The 19,140-nt window shown below is 36.9% G+C and overlaps 3 protein-coding genes across 10 annotated transcripts in view; all 3 read left to right on the top strand.

The window, feature by feature from the left end:
• LOC133529742 (MICOS complex subunit Mic60-like) overlaps window positions 1–2,269 on the top strand; it is a 42,467-nt gene extending 40,198 nt beyond the window's left edge. For all 6 annotated transcript variants that reach the window (XR_009801195.1, XR_009801194.1, XR_009801196.1 and 3 more), the window contains one exon: window positions 102–2,269. The gene's annotated coding sequence lies outside the window, so the exon portion shown is untranslated. The remainder of the gene's footprint in view (window positions 1–101) is intronic.
• Window positions 2,270–3,309: 1,040 nt separating this feature from the next.
• Window positions 3,310–19,140, top strand: part of LOC133529802 (MICOS complex subunit Mic60-like) — a 38,425-nt gene continuing 22,594 nt past the window's right edge. The window contains exons 1-3 of one of the 3 annotated variants that reach the window (XR_009801216.1): window positions 3,310–3,541; window positions 4,391–4,480; window positions 14,270–14,391. Coding sequence is in view for 2 of the 3 variants with exons in the window: in XM_061867612.1 (XP_061723596.1) it covers window positions 3,320–3,541; window positions 4,391–4,480; window positions 14,270–14,391 (434 nt within the window). In the remaining variant the exon portion in view is untranslated. Of the gene's footprint in view, window positions 3,542–4,000; window positions 4,481–14,269; window positions 14,392–19,140 lie in introns of those variants that run through there. The other 2 variants (XM_061867612.1, XM_061867613.1) reach the window with 2 other exon arrangements.
• On the top strand, window positions 15,581–19,087 carry LOC133529803 (uncharacterized). Its single transcript, XM_061867614.1, has 2 exons — window positions 15,581–16,056; window positions 16,144–19,087. The coding sequence occupies exon 2, from the start codon at window positions 16,887–16,889 to the stop codon at window positions 18,888–18,890; it is 2,004 nt and encodes a 667-aa protein (XP_061723598.1). The 5' UTR covers window positions 15,581–16,056; window positions 16,144–16,886; the 3' UTR covers window positions 18,891–19,087.

The following is a 19,140-nucleotide window of genomic DNA, read 5'->3' as shown; positions in this document are numbered from 1 at the left end:
CGTGCCCCGCGGCGACCTGCCTCCGTGTCCGGCCTTAAATTAAATTCACTCACTCCGGTATTAAATTCACTAAATTAATAGCAAAATTTTGTTTATTACAGGTTATATAACTTGGAGCCCAATGTAGCAGGATCGACCTACAACATGGACGTTCCCTAAAAAGAGAAAAATGGCCAACTTGGTAACATCTGACACAAATTTTGGGATATATCAATTCAAATCATAGTAAATTTAGTTTTTAAATACACATACCGTTATCGACTCTAATGTAATAGCAATAAATATTGATTTGCATTGTTACCAATTACTAATGAAATGAATGTTATTTGCGTACTGAAGGATATATTGTTTAAGACCGATGTAGGAATTATTTTACTGTTAAAAGTTTATTTCTATACAATAATTCAAAAAATCAGTGTACGCGAAGATGAGACTAGTACAAAAAAACAGTAAAATGTCTTATGTGAATTTGTTTTTATCTTTATACGTGTAATAAATTGTTTTTTGATAATGTTACTGTTTCATAAACGTGTATTATTTTTTGACCAAAAATAATTGATTGTAATAGAGAGGTAAAGTCTAAGGATAAAACGTGCCCCTTAGTTTGACATCAAAAACAGATGGCGCTGTACTGCGCCATATGTTTTGCGGTACTGAATTGTCAAACGTCAACCTTTGACAACCAGAGATACCGCAACATGTATGGAGCTGTACAGCGCCGTCTCGTTTACCTGTCAAATTCGAAGCACGAAATTGTTTTAGATTTTACACATCTTACTCAATCAATATATCTTTGTTTTTGACTCTATTGCTGCTCTCCGCTTAAACTTATAACACGTCTGTCATTTTATGTTACGAATTGACGGTTTTTAGCACAATGTATTGAAAAAAAGGTCTTAAATAGTACATTACGATACAAATGCGAAAAATAGGAAATTCGAAACGAGTGGCGATAAATTAAAACACGACCGAAGGGAGTGTTTTAAATCGACACGAGTTCCGAATTACCTATTCGCACATGTATCGTACAACGTTTTACAGTACATATGGCCCTTTAAATGTTCGACACAGTAACGTAATATGCTACTTCTCGCACTAGTGCTATAAAGTAGCCCCATATGTACTGTAAAATATATTTTTAGCGGTAGGCAACAAAACATCATGAGGTCACTCTGCTGTCGGGTCTGTTATTTACCACGTACAGTCAACGTATTAAATATCGATACGGACAAAGTGCCAAAAATATGTATACACGACTTTATTAAGGTAGTGTGTACATATTTTTGTTACTTTGTCCGTATTTGACTGTACTATCGCCATAAAAAAATTTATACGATATGGGTTGTTCAACTCTTGAGACGTATTTGTGAAATATGGCGATTGACCTATAAGTGCTAGTTGGAAAAAACCTAAGAATTAAGTGAAATCTTGGTTAAATAAAGATCGAAAAGTATGAATTTATTTATTGTTTAGAATTATAACAAATTTCATCTGAACGCAGTTCTGCTAACGGGCAATTCACACTAAATCTCCATTCAAATTCGGAATTATTTTTACTTCATGTTTAGGGTACTATGGTTTGTTATTTTTTTTGTCGGGCGTTAGTTCCCGTTTGCAAAACTACGTCCATCAAAAGTCCAACAAAATGTTCTGTCGCAAATTATAATTATGGCTGTAGATCGTGTCATCCACGATGACGCGAGGATTTGTCAATTCTAACCTTTAATATGATGACAATACGCGTCAAGGCACATGTCTTCGTGAATGTCACGATCTATACTTACTGTGAAATGCATAATTTGTCGGGAGACTAATAAATGGAGGACACACGATTAGAAAATTGTATGTTCAATACAGTTCATGGCAACAGCTTTGAGAACCACAAAGTAAAGGCGATAGTCTGCAGCAGGAATAGCTTGAACAAATTTCTCATAACAATCTGAAACCGACTCTGTTGTTTAGAAAATAAGGTCCATACAGATCGTTTTGAGGATTTTCACTTTGCAATGCTGTTTTTCTAATTACATTTTGAGAATTCATGGTAAACTGCCAATTTATTCAATAGTATAATTTGCATTTATAGCGACTAACCTCTAGCATACCGTTGTCTGTTAGAAAGAGACAGATGCTTATGTCTGGAGCATGGGCTCTTTAGTCGAATTGCACTTAACTATATCGCACCGTACAGTCGTAGAACGGAGTTACATTTAGTAATTTATGTAAATATGAAGATATTATTAAATTTAAATTAAACAATGATTTTTATTTCCTTTCTTTGTTTTATTTATTAGCTAATGTTTCATACAAACACAAAAAAATGTTTACCCCGCTTTCCAAAGAGAATTTATTGTAATAGAGGTAAAGTCTAGGAAAACATGACGAATCTATAAGGGTTCCGTTTTTTGCCATTTGGCCCCGGAACCCTAAAAACGTGTCCCTTAGTTTGACATCCAAAACAAACAGCATCTTACCGGGCACTACCTAAAGGTTATGGCGCCATCGCTCGAAACGATGGTGCTATACCTTTGGCCTTTGATCTAATAGATGGCGCCACTTTTTGATATTTAACAAATTGAACACATAACAGTGAAAAAACAAGGATCAAAGTCAAATGGCGTTCTAAAAGTTTTAATTATGTGTCGAAATATGGCAGTAAATTTACGTCGCTACAAAGTTTTCTTTGACAATATACCTCTATTTCAAATTCTCTTTGTTATTAGGACACTAGATCGAGAAAACGGTACGCCACACGACATTTAACAGTCCATAGGTGAATCTTATGCGTTTTGTAATAAGGTCTACCGATGGACAGTTAATTGTGGGCGATTCCAAAACTGTTCATAACTCGAATTGGAAACGATTGAGGATATTCGTCATACAAGAACAAGTGGAGTTTGCACGCAGTAAAGTAAGGACGCTAAGCATAAATAATTTCGTACATTGATCAGTCTGCATTGACTTATATATTACTTCGTAAAGACGGGCCTTACAGTCAGTGACACCGCTGTGCACGAATATAAGCGAATCGTGCAGTCCAACGCAACCAGTTGCGACCAATCGCGCGCGTGATGCGAACTCATCAATCAATGGTGTTGTAGCATTCCGAGGCACACCAAACGAGAATGTTCGATCAGAATTATATTAACGTGCCTACTTTTACTTTTGAAATCTTTGTCCACCTGTTACTATCTCTGTCGCACGCGCATAATTATATTGCTGTCCCGCTCACAGTGTCATTGACCTCCGGCATCATGGAAGCTACAGGAGTATAATTACTCGCGAGCGAAAGAGACAGGACCAGGCAGGTATAATATTCTGTATGTATAATATTCTTCGTTCTTACTTTATTCAAAAGGGTATCGGTCCTGTATCTGGCATGCTGGCATGTAACTCTGCGAACTCTACGGCTGGCAGTTTGACAGCATGTCACGTATGTCAAAGAATATTTCAAATATGTGTCACGTCTTTTTATCAATGTTTCTGTAATACAAAAATATTTCAGCCCGATATGTTTAAAGCCATACCGTATATAGTTAAATTGGTAAGTGGATATTTATTTAAGTTCAGGGTGAAATAAGTTCTTAGGTATTCAAGATCGAGTTGTCATACTCATGGCACAACACTTCACACACGAGCTTCGAGGAATTATAGGGGAGTTTGTCTTCCATACTCCTATTCTCGGTGCAAACCACACAACCTCCTGCTTTCTCAGTTTGAAAATGTATGGAGCTCGTGTTTATTTTATACTGTACCTCCTTAGGTATGTGCTGGTTATCCTGGCGTATATTTAGAATATCTGGGACTATTTTAATTTGTAGAATGTAGAGAACTATAAAAAAAATATACTGCCGTGAAAGCACTAAGATTTGCACTAAGTAAGTTAACCTTAGAATAAATTTAAAAGTTGAAAAATTACTGTCTTGGGTGAGACTTGAACTCACCCAAGGCAATAGCTTAATAGCATCGTTCGCAGACGTTTCTGCTCGTTAAAAATTAAGTTTTAACCTTTTGAACGCCAAGAACACCTAAAGTCGTCGCTACCTACTTGTCGTACCCACAGCGCCAAGGACAACTATAGGTGTTATGGTGGGCGCTGTCAAAGTAACCTTAACACTTTCAAGTAAGGTTTACATTAGCTCGCTTGCGCCCGGGAGCTTGGCGTTTAGTAATGTTTGTGTTTATGACATAAAGCGTTCAAAAGGTTTAAAACGGTTACAAATGTCGCTTTTAAGTAAGGATTACTAAGGTTTAGATGACCTTAGTAGTCAATATGTCATGCTATCAAGTGTCTTAGGTTTATAATGCTCCGCTCCCATCCATGACCATGACGAGTTAAAGTTAACCATGTGAGGTACTGAATTCATCATAATTAGTGACTAACATCTTTCAGCACATGTGTAAGAATGTAGACCCGCGCGTCAACCGCGTGGCCTACTTTTACCAGAACAACACTCGGCCACAGAAAACTACTTATTCGCAGGTGAGGCCTTTTTCGAAGATCCAGCCCCAAGCTCAGTTTATTAACCCCGATGCTAAAAGAGGGGTGTTATATGTTCCGACGCCAATGTCTATCTGTGGCATCGTAGCTCTTCAACAGATGGGCCGATTTCGATCCGGTTTTTTAACGTGAAAGCGAGTTTTCTTGCGGTGGTTCATAGCTATGTTTCATAGAAATCGATCCAACAGTTTGAAGAGTATCAGTGATATAGCAAACGGGATTTTAATTTTTCTATATGTAATAGTTATATATCCTAGATACTAAAGTGACAGTTCGTGCCTAATTTACTATCAAAACTGGTCAATCTATTGGCCATATTAGTACGTTACCGAGTAATATATTCCTGGAGTGTTAGCTCCCACGGAGCCGCAGGTGACAGTCACGAGCATGGGCGTAGGCAGGTACAGGCAGGGGTGGGGGGTGGGGGGATGCCCCCCTAGGCCTCCAAAAATGTCCATTTGCGCCCCCCCCCCCCCCCCCCCCCCCTATATAGTTCACTGGCTGACTACGCCCTTGTTCACGAGACTTCATGACGCGGGTCTCTGAATTTGAACTGATAATTTAATACGAGTTAGGGGCTCAGAGGACCTTAGTCATGAACTCCTGAAAATCTGTTGCTGAAATAGACCACCAGGACACACTAAGTCGATCTCGGATCTACTGTCAGCTCGTAGATACAGTCAGCATCAATCAATGCAGCGGATGAAACAACGCGCAAAAAGTATGTGCTATCCCGAATAACTTTTCCAAATATAGATAAATCTCTAAAATTCACGTTCACAAATATATCTTTTACAGTACATATGGGGCTACTTTATAGCACTAGTGCGAGAAGTAGCATATTACGTTACTGTGTCGAACATTTAAAGGGCCATATGTACTGTAAAACGTTGTACGATACATGTGCGAATAGGTAATTCGCAACTCGTGTCGATTTAAAACACTCCCTTCGGTCGTGTTTTAATTTATCGCCACTCGTTTCGAATTTCCTATTTTTCGCACTTGTTGTCGTCAAGCTCACCATACTTATTAACCTATCGAATGAGCTAATGGTTTTACGGATACTGGAAAGCGATATGTAAATGTACTACATACCTATACGAGGCCTGGATGTTAGTGAGATGACGATATGAGTTGTGCTGGTGTCCGACTTTATTACCTACATATAACATGAGTATCACATGATTATCCACCTGGTTTCTTGAGCTTAATAGTCGCCTCCAAACCTCCCCTTATAGCGACCCCTTTCCTCACACAAAGTTTACCTTAAGTTCATATTAGCCTCACTGGATCACTGTTCACTCTGAGTACTGATAACGTTGGTCACAATATACTAGAGACACATCATTATTCTAATAACACCATAAGAACGTTCTTGACTTGATCTAAAAGCAAATATCACTGCCGCGTCGATCTGTTCGCACACAACCTCCTTTTTCCTACTGTCGTTCTCATCTACCCTCTCACCTTCCCTCAAAAAATCCCAATAACCTCGAAGCGGTTACTTAAGTTAAACGTGACTACTAGCGCCATCTACTCCATGACGTTGGCAAATATTAGCGGGTTCGCAATACGTTGGCGACACTCCCGCCCAGAAAGAAAATGCTACTCTTAATTGAAATTAGATGTCTATAGGCAAACATATAAATAAATCAACAACTAGATAATAAGAACACTTGTGAATAACAATGTGTTTTCTCAAACCGCATGGTTCACCCTTTGCGTCGTGAATCGGCACGGCCTGAGACTTTGTGCAATTTCTGATGACGTTACAGAAATGTGCTGAGACACTGCGTTTCTGAGATCGATCCAATCGTGCATCTGGTCTGAGTTGAGTTGTGATTGTGAGTGATCTGTCTTGAGCTGATAAAGAACAGGATTCTGAGTCTGGTCTGAGCATTCATCAATGTTTGTGCTGAGCCAAATAATAACAGGATCCTAAGACTGATCTGAATACTGATCAATTTCCGTGCTAAACTGATTGAAAGCAGGATTCTGAAACTGGTGTGAGCGTCCATCGATGTCTGAGCTAAGCTGAGTGGGATCACGGCTGCGACCTGTCATATTTGGTCCATTACTGGTCTCTCCGTCAACCCATGACCAATGTTATTTCTTACACTCCAGCGCGTACGGTTCTCGATTGCTCCGAGCAGTCTCTAGTTGCAATTTAGGTCACGAGAAGAGACCGCGTCATGCGGCCCATGTGTCAGAGAGTGGCAATGCGATCTGATATCAAATATCGGTATTATTAAACAGTGAGAGCTCCGTTCGCGATAGGTTTATCCCATCTGTAACTACCATCTGTGATTCGCTCTGTCACTTTGTCACTTTGCTCTTTTGACATCGTTATTAACATAATAACCTATTTCACCACTTCAAGTGTCACAACTATTACTACAGCAGACGTAAACAACTGTAACTGTTTTGAACACTGCGACGACCGCGAGAACGAAAAGAACATACGTTTTTTATATGCAATGATAGTTACCACACAGACAAATGCGGCCATCTTATCCGAACGGGTGTATGTAACCTAAATTCCCACTACTTCTCTTTACTGAATATTACTCGCAGTAATCTACTATGTTAAGTATTCGCTTTAAATCTATTCGCTTATCCATTAAGGCCACTGTTGACATGTCCATCTCTGGGTGCACCCACTTCATGTCCGGCAGCCCTCCCCAGCCAAGGGAGAATCACGCTATTTTTATATAATCACAAATCAGAATGTAAAATAGAATCTATTTACAACTCGACCACACTCCTTTTTTTATGCTAATTGGACATTCAACAGACTTGTCAAATCAGGCTCCCACTTCGAACCGTCAAATCCAAAACAAGTGATGTGATATTCAAGGCACCTTTTCTTACCGTTCATTTCGATTTATCAAGCAGATATTGAGTCAAAATGAACTCTGTTTTTTTTGTTTGCAAAGTGGTTTTTATTCTTCTTATCATTCTCTGGTGCGTTTATATCGCGCCTGGTGTGAAATAATCTTGTTTAAATATGTTGGGACAGTCAAGTTGTCAGCAACAGTTTTAAAAGTATTATATCGCGTCCGTGATTTTATTCACGTCGATTTACGCATAAACATTTTTGCCACACTTTATTCTGTCTAAATTGAGCTACACTGATACCGCCTTTGGGGGGTGGATGCTGGCGAGTACCTCGGTATTAATTCAACGCATTCAAAATGCTTTTCTTTTCTGTTTCTTGCCGTTCTCACATCACACCATTTTTAAACCGTTATAACCTATTAAATATGTCTGCCAGACCTACCTTACACTTTGCATCATTGCTTTTTGGAGTCATTCGCGATTAACAGCCGTCTTATCTATTTGAAAAACTTAAGATTTCGAAGGGTCATATACGTGGTGTCCTCAGGCTTAACGGCACGCAACACAGTAAGTCCGCTTTTCGTGGCAGCTTTCGATATGTTTACTCTTTGATTACATCCCCGTGCACATGCATCAGTCCTGCTAAGGATGGTAGAAACAGCAATACATATACTGTACATCCGAGGTACCGATCCATCTTCCTCATTCCGATCAGATCTTAAATTAAGCAAAATATCGCCAGCCTTCCGCACCACAGTGTTTTAACTGCTGTGTCCATCAAATTGACCCAATCTGTTTCTTTTATTCACGAATAATCACTTCACAACTTTAACAACCATGCGAGACATATAGATGGGTACTCAGTAGCAAATTATCAACGTGTGCCAATTAATAAAGAATACAGTGGGTGCGGCGTATACTCTTTAAGGCTTTGCGCTTTATTGACTTCGCATTCGCAAAGGCTTTTGATTTCTTTAACTGGAGTTAAATGTTCAGAGTTATGAGAAATGGGGATACCGTAACACGTAATCCTTTTATAGTTGAACGAGGAGTGCAACTGTTCACTGAGATCTGTGAATAGACAATGAGTATAGGAAGGTTGTGAGGGTGATGTCCAAGTTGGTGGCCAACTAATCAATAAACTCAGTTTTGCAGATGACATGACTATATTAGGTTAAGTGTCCGTGGAAAATGAATTTCGGTTCTGCTACAAAAGATTGGGTATGCCAGTAATGAGTCCATTTTCAGGATGCAGATCCATACCTTATGATCAATAGAAATGAGACGAAGATGATGCATGTCGATCTTCCTTGTAAAATTAAGAGAATCAATGAATTGCACGATCTTGAGGCAAGTTGTTGGTTTACTTGGTATTTTAAATAAGTGATGATGGCATCTGCGACTAAAAGGTGATCAGAAGAGCTCATGTGGCCAAAGCTGCGGTGAAACGACTCGCCAGGATATGCATATGGAATAACATAAAACAAGGATCAGACTAATGCGGGCGCCTTGGTTTCTCGATCATATTCTTTACATGTCCGAAACCTAGACCATTGAAACTGAAACCCATCATAGGACAGATGCATTTGAGATATGATGCTGGCGAAGAAAGCTTGAACGTTACTACGGTGCAACTGCTTCAACTCTTGACAAACTCGACATCACCGAGGTTATCCACTGTTTGTACCCATAGCGTTCTTAGTTTCTTCGGCTATCGAGGCCGAACCAAGAAAGGAAGAGCCAAGGAAGCGTAGGGATGGACGTATGGTCACACGTCGTTGGGCGAACAGAATAACATTAAAGATAAATCCACATTACAGGCTAGCATACACCGCCCAAGAAAGAGCGGCTTCGAGTGCACTGGTGAAGAACCACACAGGACAGGTGTCCACAGTGACTTATGACGATACGGCAACGAATAAGACTTTGATAAATCTGTCTTGTGACTATTGCTACTGTAGGAGTCGTACATAAAACAATTAAGGCTCCTCTTCCCGCAAAATACCGTAAAACTAAGTTATTCAGAACCATATTTTATATTAAACATTGATACTTTCTGAGCAGCAAAAAACATATAACAATCTACAAGATATGACCAACGATATATTTTTCTGGAAATCTATTTTAATTTACACAACTATATTTCTTTCAGTTAGATCGGTATTACTTCTGCAAAAATATGGAACTTTACAATCATTCTCACAAGACACTATAAAATGATTTGGTTTTCTTGCTTTTTGCAATTTCATAAAACTATGCCTCAATTTCTAAAAACAATAAGCCTAAATTCCGCCTAGATTCCTACCATTACCCCCCTCTGCGGAGGCAGTGCGAGGCAAGTCGTATTGCTAGACGGACCTGTGCTGCATTGCACGCGCGAGCAAGCGATATTCTATTTCGAACGCATAGCTCTGCGCGCTCGATCTTTTGCAGTGGGTGGTGCGGTGAGGGGTATAAAGCTCCGCCCACACGCGCGAGGTCATTGGCGTCGAGTGCAGCCTTAACACTACGATATTTCACGGCAATATTAAAATGAATCAAGAAAGATATCGAACTTCCTTATATGACATCTGATTCTAATTGTGATTATGATTCTTGGGATCATAGTGTAGCTCCAGTCTGCATTTCAATCCGATTAAATCTGATAAACAAGCTAACAAGCTGAGGTGTCCCGATCAATTATTATCAATAATTATTTGGCTTATGATTAATCTCTTCCTTTTAAAGGTTTAATGGTCTGAGCTTTTGCATACTAAAATAATTAATAATAAAGTCCTTTTTATTGTTTCTAAAGATGATATTATACAAAATAGATGATATTATATCTGAATTACTTCTGTCATTACATTTATTAAAATAACACAATACTTGAGAAATTCTGATCTTATTCAGAAATGTATCCACCATGGTCTTCTACCGCCTTTGTAATTATTACTATGAGTATGAAGGTTGAAGGTACTTAATATGTACATCTACGACGAGTAGACTCGATTGAGTTGGCGACATCAATTAACATCTACTGCTCGATTCCACTTTCATTTAACAAAATTAAAATAGTTTTGCATGGCTAGTGACTATTCTTTAAATTATCTACCACTCCCTTACCTGTTTTTGTTGGAATAAAATACATAATAAAGAAACCACTAGCCCATTCAATTAGTATGCAATTCATTTGAAGTCTTCTCAATAATAATATATTTTAATATTTTTAACCCTAGGTTTGGGTCATCGCATGTACATGACATAGATACATACACAATTCAGAAGTTAAGTTAATATTTATCTAATTAGTTTATATCAAATCGCTAATCTGTGACTGTCCACACTATGAATCAATGGTTGAATAATAATAGGAAGTCCTTATACCTATAGGGTATGGCTTAGGTGCAAACATATATAATAGCCTGGTGGCTTATAGTAAACAGTTTTGCGTTTGCAATTTACTGTTATACAAGTTGATATTTATTGATTCTCTGATGACAATCTCTAGATTGGAATGTTAATTGGGATTGAATCAAGATACTGTGCTGAGTTACATGAACAGAAAAAGTAAGTGAATATTATTGAAACATAATATTTATATTCGGCAGTTCTTTATTCGTTTACAATCCTTTTAACCGTTTATTTTTTAGGACAGCAATATCATGCATGCCAACTGTAAAATCTAGCGAGAGCCCCATATTGGCAGTTTGCTGGTGCCATTGGAGTGGCTGCGCGATTCTGATTGGGTCTCAATGATGGTCCTGGTCCTTTGAGTTTGGGTAGCCATGTACATATTATGACATCAAATTGTAATCTGATTTCAAGTGCCTCCTGCATTTTCATTAAGGCACGTTACAGGTTACTACATCTAAATGATACCTATAACTTCTAAGAAACCAACCCGTACCAATACCTTACAACTGTAACAACAAACAACAATGAGGCAAGACATTCCTTAACATCTCTTATGTTATGAGTGGTTCTAGTCCTTCAAACGAAGTGAAAGGGTTGATTTCGAATTTTGAATTACACGCAATGCGAATGCTTCTGATTTTAGCTTAGTGAAGATATGGATGCGCAAAACATACGATTATAATAGCCTAGTTTGGTTGTTTGGAAGATGTCGCTCTTCAGCGATAAGACCGCTTGTTGTGCACCATAGTTTGAGTTATGTGCTTAATCTGTATGTTATTTTCGTTTTTATATTGGTGAGCAACAAAGAATATTTGTACTGTATTATTTTATTAATCTTGATAAAATAAATTTTGTTTCATTCTAAGAGAATATTTATGGATCATATAAGTATATCGAACGAATGTTAAATCTGGTTCCTACCTAATACGTTAAACATGATACATTCGTTTTCTAAAAAGACACGCAGTATAAATTGTTTCCATCCACCACGCACACTTGCGCACACGACGAGTCAAATCAGGGCTGAGCTGATAATTTGTGATAAAGCGGATATTCTGCAAGCAATGCGTGTTATACAAAAGCATCATTCATAAGAGATTATGGTCCTTTTCACAAAATGTTATAAACACCAATATAACTAGATCCCGAAGTTACAGAAAATATACCAAATCGGGGGTCAGACCTAAACTGGTTTGTAAGCAACAACAGTCGGCAAGGCATTATATCACTATCCGCATGATAAATAAACTTTAAATTTGATACTATTAACTATAACAACTATTCCGCCAAACAGAACAATGAATGAGAGATTTTGATTCTTATTATTTTAATATTAAAATGTTAATTATTTTGTTAATGAATTGTTGATCAACAGCATGATTTGAATCTGTGATAAAGTCGCTGTTTGAAAGGATGTATCCTGGGTCACAACACAAATTGACCAGCAAATTTTAATTCAAAATGTCGTAAATGTTTATTAGTGCATGATTTTATTTAATTTATATCAAAGATTGGTCAGGCAACTAAATCTAAACACGTAGGTAAAGTACCTTGTCCCCTACATAATCAAATATAAATATCAAAATTAACATAACGTATAGGTACCTAAATATAGATTATAGTTAAACCTCTTGTTTAACTTAAACTTAGGTTTGAGCAGTTTGACCTGTTAGGTATGAGCAGGTATGGTAATGGCACCATTCATTAGACATTTAAGAGAACAATTGGATAATTGCTGACACTTCACCGATAATTGAAAAATTTCTACCGCTTTGGGCGTTAAAATTTGAGTTGAATGTCCTTTCACCTTTTATTATTTTCGACATGTTTAATGAAATATGTAGTTAGGTACTTGGTTTCAATATAATGAAATGTGAGACTTAAGAGTTCTAAGGCTCTTGTTGAAGGTAAAATGTTACTAAGTCAGTGTTTAAAAACTGATGATAAATACTTGTTTTATAGGATTTATAGTAAACACGAATTACGAATGTTTACTGAGACTTACCTGATTCATAAATGATTACTGATTACCTTTTATTATTCAGTAGAGATAACTATATTTTCTGATGTGACAATCTTTGCCACTCTCTCATTCTTTTAACATAGAAATGTTGAATCTGTTTAGTAACGTCACATATAATCATGAGCGTAAAAGTAAAATCTTGAGCGTTGCGAGTGTTTCAAGGCACGTGAGTTGAAAACAAACTTTGCTGCTCTGGTAAAACATAAACATTTTTATCACATCAATTATTGTCAAATACTGGTTCTAAAACATAAAAATTTAAATATTTATATCATTCAAAACCATAACATGAAATTCCATTCCATTCCACTGCTTATAGCTGCTATAGGGCTAATAAACACACTGTTTTCAAAGATTAAAGAGAGCTTTTTAATTCAGACTACCCTTTGTCGCAAAATATTAATAATCGTGAAAGTATGTATTTATATATCTGCTTTTTATAAACTATATTATGATACCTACTGACACTTGCAATCTCTTGTATATCAAAGAGCAAGAATGTTCAGTTAAAATGTATGTAGGTACTCACTCAATTGCCTATGTGCTCAGGTGAACCACTAACATTCGCCTGCTGAGTACCTTTTTGGTAGAAATAATATAAATATGGGCTTCATGGTTGAAATAAAACATTAAATTGAATTAAATAAACCAAATATTGTAGCTCTTTAGTTGTACGCGCGTAAATAAATTGACTTTTCATATGTTAGAGATAAATATATGTTACTTTTGATGATGATAACAGTGCATGTGAATAAAAATTCCCAGCATGCTCCACCATGTCGTCAAGCTCACCATACTTATTAACCTATCGAATGAGCTAATGGTTTTACGGATACTGGAAAGCGATATGTAAATGTACTACATACCTATACGAGGCCTGGATGTTAGTGAGATGACGATATGAGTTGTGCTGGTGTCCGACTTTATTACCTACATATAACATGAGTATCACATGATTATCCACCTGGTTTCTTGAGCTTAATAGTCGCCTCCAAACCTCCCCTTATAGCGACCCCTTTCCTCACACAAAGTTTACCTTAAGTTCATATTAGCCTCACTGGATCACTGTTCACTCTGAGTACTGATAACGTTGGTCACAATATACTAGAGACACATCATTATTCTAATAACACCATAAGAACGTTCTTGACTTGATCTAAAAGCAAATATCACTGCCGCGTCGATCTGTTCGCACACAACCTCCTTTTTCCTACTGTCGTTCTCATCTACCCTCTCACCTTCCCTCAAAAAATCCCAATAACCTCGAAGCGGTTACTTAAGTTAAACGTGACTACTAGCGCCATCTACTCCATGACGTTGGCAAATATTAGCGGGTTCGCAATACGTTGGCGACACTTGTATCGTAATGTACTATTACAGGCTTAATTGTTCACCACTCACTCATCACTTTTTTACTGCTGTTATCGAATGGTAGATACTTTTGATGAAGCGTTGTTTGATCCGCTTCTTTTGATGCTGACTGTACATTTGTGACGCATTATTTTAACACGTAGGTGCAAGAAAGAGACCCCTGCAAGCAGCCTGACCCCTGCCCGCCACCGCCAAAAGACGACCGGGCATTTTGGGGCGCTATGGCCATCCTCTTTACCATGGGCTGTTTCGGTGTATATGCCAAGTAAGTTTATGAATGAACAGAACGTGACCCTTACGCCACGAGTTCCAGGCATTTTGTATCGTCGTTGCACCATCCTATGCTCAGTGCAGCGCGTGGCGCATAGCCTTTTACATTTTGCAGCTCAGAAATGTGTTTAACACATAATCTAACCGTAATTTACAGGTAAGTATCATAAATATTATACATTTATCGCCTGCTAACTGGGATTGAAAAAATACGGTAAAATTCCCGTTTTTTTTTTAAAGCCATGTTTTTTCAATTTTATTCGGAAAAACAAACAATGTATACCTATATTTTTACGATAAAAACGAAAAAATTCGGAAATATATGGAAAAAAACGCACTTTGAAAAAAACTTGTAAATATTTCATATTTAATCCATAGTTTAGGTGTCAATGTCACTTAGTGTCTATATTTTTACGATAAAAACGAAATAATCGGAAATATACGAGAAAAAAAACTCTTTTTGAAAAGAACTTGTGAATATTTCATATTTAATCCATAGTTTACGTAGCTACACCTGTTTAGTCGTGTTTTGTTATCCAAATGCTGGCAATCTTTCCCAAATAAACTGAAAAATAAGGAAAAAACTAAAATATCCTATACGTCCATAACTCGTATCGTATGTATTATACGTCCTGAAATAAATTATTTTATTTTTCGAGAATTTTCAACCCTACTGCTAACCCAGGATAAAAATTCTAGCCAAAAGAGCTCGTAATATTTTAATATATAAATTTCGCTGCCGTATTTTATCTGTGTCCCGTAACGATGTAGAAAATATGGTAGCAATACGTGCATCATGCGACAATTTTGTAAATGTAGAACGTAGATACCTCTTATCGGATAAAAAAACAACCTCGAAACCTAAGGTTTATTTGTAAATATTCTCAAAATAAACTTAAGTAAGTTAGGCATTTAGTGCAAGTACCTAACTAACGTGTAAGTAACTCTTTTAAAAAACACAATAGATAAAACATATTATAATCAGCGAGTTAAAGGTACTTCAAAAGTATGGGGTGGATCATTCATCCCAGGAGTTATAGGTAATCGAACGAGTTATAACTACATCTTCATAGTAATCAATTGCCCACTTATTTACAGCAATGTATGTCTTACGGGAACCGTACGTCCGGTTACGACATGGGAGTAAAATAAACTGGCCTTGTCACATCACATTCTTACCCCGAAACAGAGTTGGACGTAATCGATTCCTTTTGGAATTAATTACACGATTACATTCCAGTAATCATGATTCCTCATTAATCGATTATTTGGGTAATCAAAATTAATGTAATACTGTACTTTGATTACGTCTGTCATCCATTCCTTTGGAATCGGTATTGTAATCCACTACTGTAATATTGATTCCTCGGTAATCAAGTACTTAAGTAATCTGAATTACTTTACTTCAATTCCAGGCTTATTACTTAATTGGCAAACCTTATTTTATAATTTTGTTAATGTCACTAAAATTGTTTTTGGTCTACATGTCATTCTAGCATTTCACTTTCACATTAAATTTTGGTGTTGAATCTTAAAAATTGGGTTAATATTTATAACACAATGACATGCATGATTGATGTGGAGGAATTTCGATGTTTTAAAATGGAACTTCAGGCAAAATTAGAAATAACCAAAATTCGTCAAGGAAATGCCAATTACGGTAAGATATAAAACAAATAATAGTTATTATTTTTAAAACCATAAAAAGGTCATGTTTATTTATGTTAGGTACCTGTTTATTTTACAGAGCCCAATTTATGCTGCTGTCTGCTAAATTTTCGTGAGAGGTGCCTGAAGGTGATGTTCAAACGAAAACACTTTTTAGATTTTGAAGATTGTTGGGAAGAAGTAATGGAGGTATTTCGAAAACACCAAGAAAAGGGCCTTCGTTACAATAAAGACCTAAGAGATGATAATTGCACATGTGTTACACAGCCATCACATTTAAGAAAACAACTATTGAAGATACCTCCACAAGTATTTGAAACATTTTGGTTTGAGGCTGTAAATAAAATTGAAAAATATGCAGACGATTTTAGTAAATAATGTTTTCCCGTCGTATTTTATGGAAATTATTCGTGCCTTGTCAACTATTTCAGGGAGAGTCCTAAAGCAAATTAAAATAGATAGGGTAAATTTTATTAATTTTCATCAATATACGATAGTAAAGTAAGTATAATTCATTACACCTGTACCTGTACTCGAACTTGAAGATTTTCCCGCAGTGAACGTGTTAAATAAACACTTCAGATACCAGATTATAATTCCCAAGGAAGTGTACAGAGTACAGATGTAGTGCATAATGTTTTTGAATCGTCTCTGCCGCTATAATTGTGTTATCAGACCTATTTAGATAACGTTGAAGAGGTCCTACTAAAATATTATAATATGCCTCACTGACAATGTCAATTGAACTTGACAAATGTAACTACACTTCAGCGGGTTTACAATCCAATAGTCCAATTTATAAATCCATCCCATAACTCCACTATGGATTTGGATTCACCAGCTGTCGGCGAAGAAACATCAGCCTCAAGTTCCGAATCTGAAATTTTATTTGATGGTACGTTTTTTTCCAAAATTACGTCTAAAACAACAAATTCGTCCACTGTGGCAGCGTGCGTGAAATGTTTACCATTAAACGTTGAAGTAAAAGGCTATAAAAAATGCTCTTCCAACTTCATTAAACACCTGAAGAGAAAACATGGACCTGACTGTGTTGAAGAATACAAATCATATTGCATACAGAAGAAAAGAAAAAAGCCGCAATCAACATCAGTTCAAAATCGTCAAGTGCTTAAAACTAGCAGCTCTTACTCTCAAGAAGAGTTTGATAGCGACGTAGTAAAATTTTTTTTACATTCGATGATACCACTCAGTTGTGTAGAAGATCCACATTTCATTCGAATCTTAAAGAGACTGCATGTCGACAGTTTGGGATTGACTATTATGAGTCGTACAACTTTGACCCGTCGTATAAATCAACATTATGATGATCAAGTTAAAGTAATTAAAGATTTAATGAGCAGGGTAAATTTTATCTGTGCAACTGCAGATATCTGGTCCAGCCGGAAAAGAAGTTTTTTAGGCCTGACGGCACATTGGATCGATCCTGATACTTTTCTAAGATCATCGAGGGCATTGGCATGTCGGAGATTCCCGGGAGTGCATAATTATGAACGCATAACTAATCTACTAAGAGACATTTTACATGAATTTGACTTAGATTTGCCTAAGATTGTTGCTATTACTACAGATAATGGTAGCAATTTTGTTAAGGCTTTTAAAGAATTCGGAGTTCACCCAGGTAGCATAGAAACAAATGACAATTGTGAGACCGTTTCTAATGTCTCTAATGATGATATCGAAGAAGAGCCCTTGATGATTTCAGATTCAAATAAAGGTTGTATTGACTTTTTAAATGATCATGCACTGCTACCGTATCATATGCGATGCTGTTCCCATACTTTGAATCTGATAGCCACAACAGATTTAAAACATTTACTTACCACTGACACTGCTCTGTCCAACATTCATAAGAGTGTAATAGATAAATGTAATCGTCTTTGGAAAATGGCGAATCGTCCCAAAAGCTCTGAAATCATCCAAAATATATTGGGACATAATCTTAGTCGACCAGGCGAAACTCGTTGGAACAGTATGTATGATGCCCTAAAGCAAATTTTATCGATTAAAGAAAAAAACAGTGTTCTACATGAAGGGCTCGGTTTGGAAAATCCGCTGCGTAATACAGATTTCAATTATATAGAAGAATATCTGTCTTGTTTGAAACCCGTAGCAGCAGTACTGGATATTCTTCAAGGAGAAAATAATACCTATTACGGTTTATTGCTACCAACACTACTGATGCTTAAAAAAAAAGTACATGCCCTACAGCAAAACAATTATCAATATTGTAAACCAATTGCGGTTCAATTATTAAAACAAGTGCAGAGTCGTTTCGACGATTTATTGAAACTTACAGGACCTGCAGCAGAAAAAGCAATTATCGCCGCTCACAGCTATCCCAGGTTCAAGAACTCATGGTACCAATGCGTGGATTCCGAACATCACGCTAGGTTAAAAAATATGTTTTTGACGGCTGTATCGGAGGAATCTCAACATCATTCAAATATCGAGCCTGAGATATTTCAACATACACATGACTTTGATGACGCGTTTTACGATTTCAGTAATTCAAATAGTGACAGCAACACTAGCGGCGGCAGCGGCGGACACTCAATCAGAGCAGAATATTGTATATTAGGATATCTATCAGATACATCACGGTCATTAGATATCCTGAACAAATATCCTGAGATAAAAAAAGTTTTTCTGAAGTATAATACACCTCTGACCTCTTCAGCTCCCGTAGAACGACTGTTCTCTTATGCGACTATGACAAATACTCCAAAAAGCAACCGATTAACAGACGAGAACTTTGAGCGACGAGTTATATTAAAAGCCAACTTGAATAATGAAAAACATTCTTAAATCTAAGAAATAATTCACTTAGCTTTGTACCTGACCGATAATTCATATTGTCAATTGTGTCTGGACCCACCTCACTCTTTTGTAATGAAAGATATTGTACAGTCGAGTTCATAAATATATGAGTATTGCCAGGGCTTCACAAATAAATGTACATGGGAAAGTTCATCATTCATAATTATACTTTAGGAAAACCTTTTTTTTATATTTTAATATGTTTTTGACGGCTGTATCGGAGGAATCTCAACATCAT

The sequence above is a fragment of the Cydia pomonella genome, chromosome 21 (assembly GCF_033807575.1).
Source record: "Cydia pomonella isolate Wapato2018A chromosome 21, ilCydPomo1, whole genome shotgun sequence".
NCBI lineage: Eukaryota > Metazoa > Arthropoda > Insecta > Lepidoptera > Tortricidae > Cydia > Cydia pomonella.
This window is presented reverse-complemented; position numbering and strand designations above follow the sequence as displayed.

What these genes read in the sequence shown, in the direction of transcription:
- LOC133529803 (XM_061867614.1), top strand. Translation starts at nt 16,887, where the DNA reads ATGGATTTGGATTCACCAGCTGTCGGCGAAGAAACATCAGCCTCAAGT.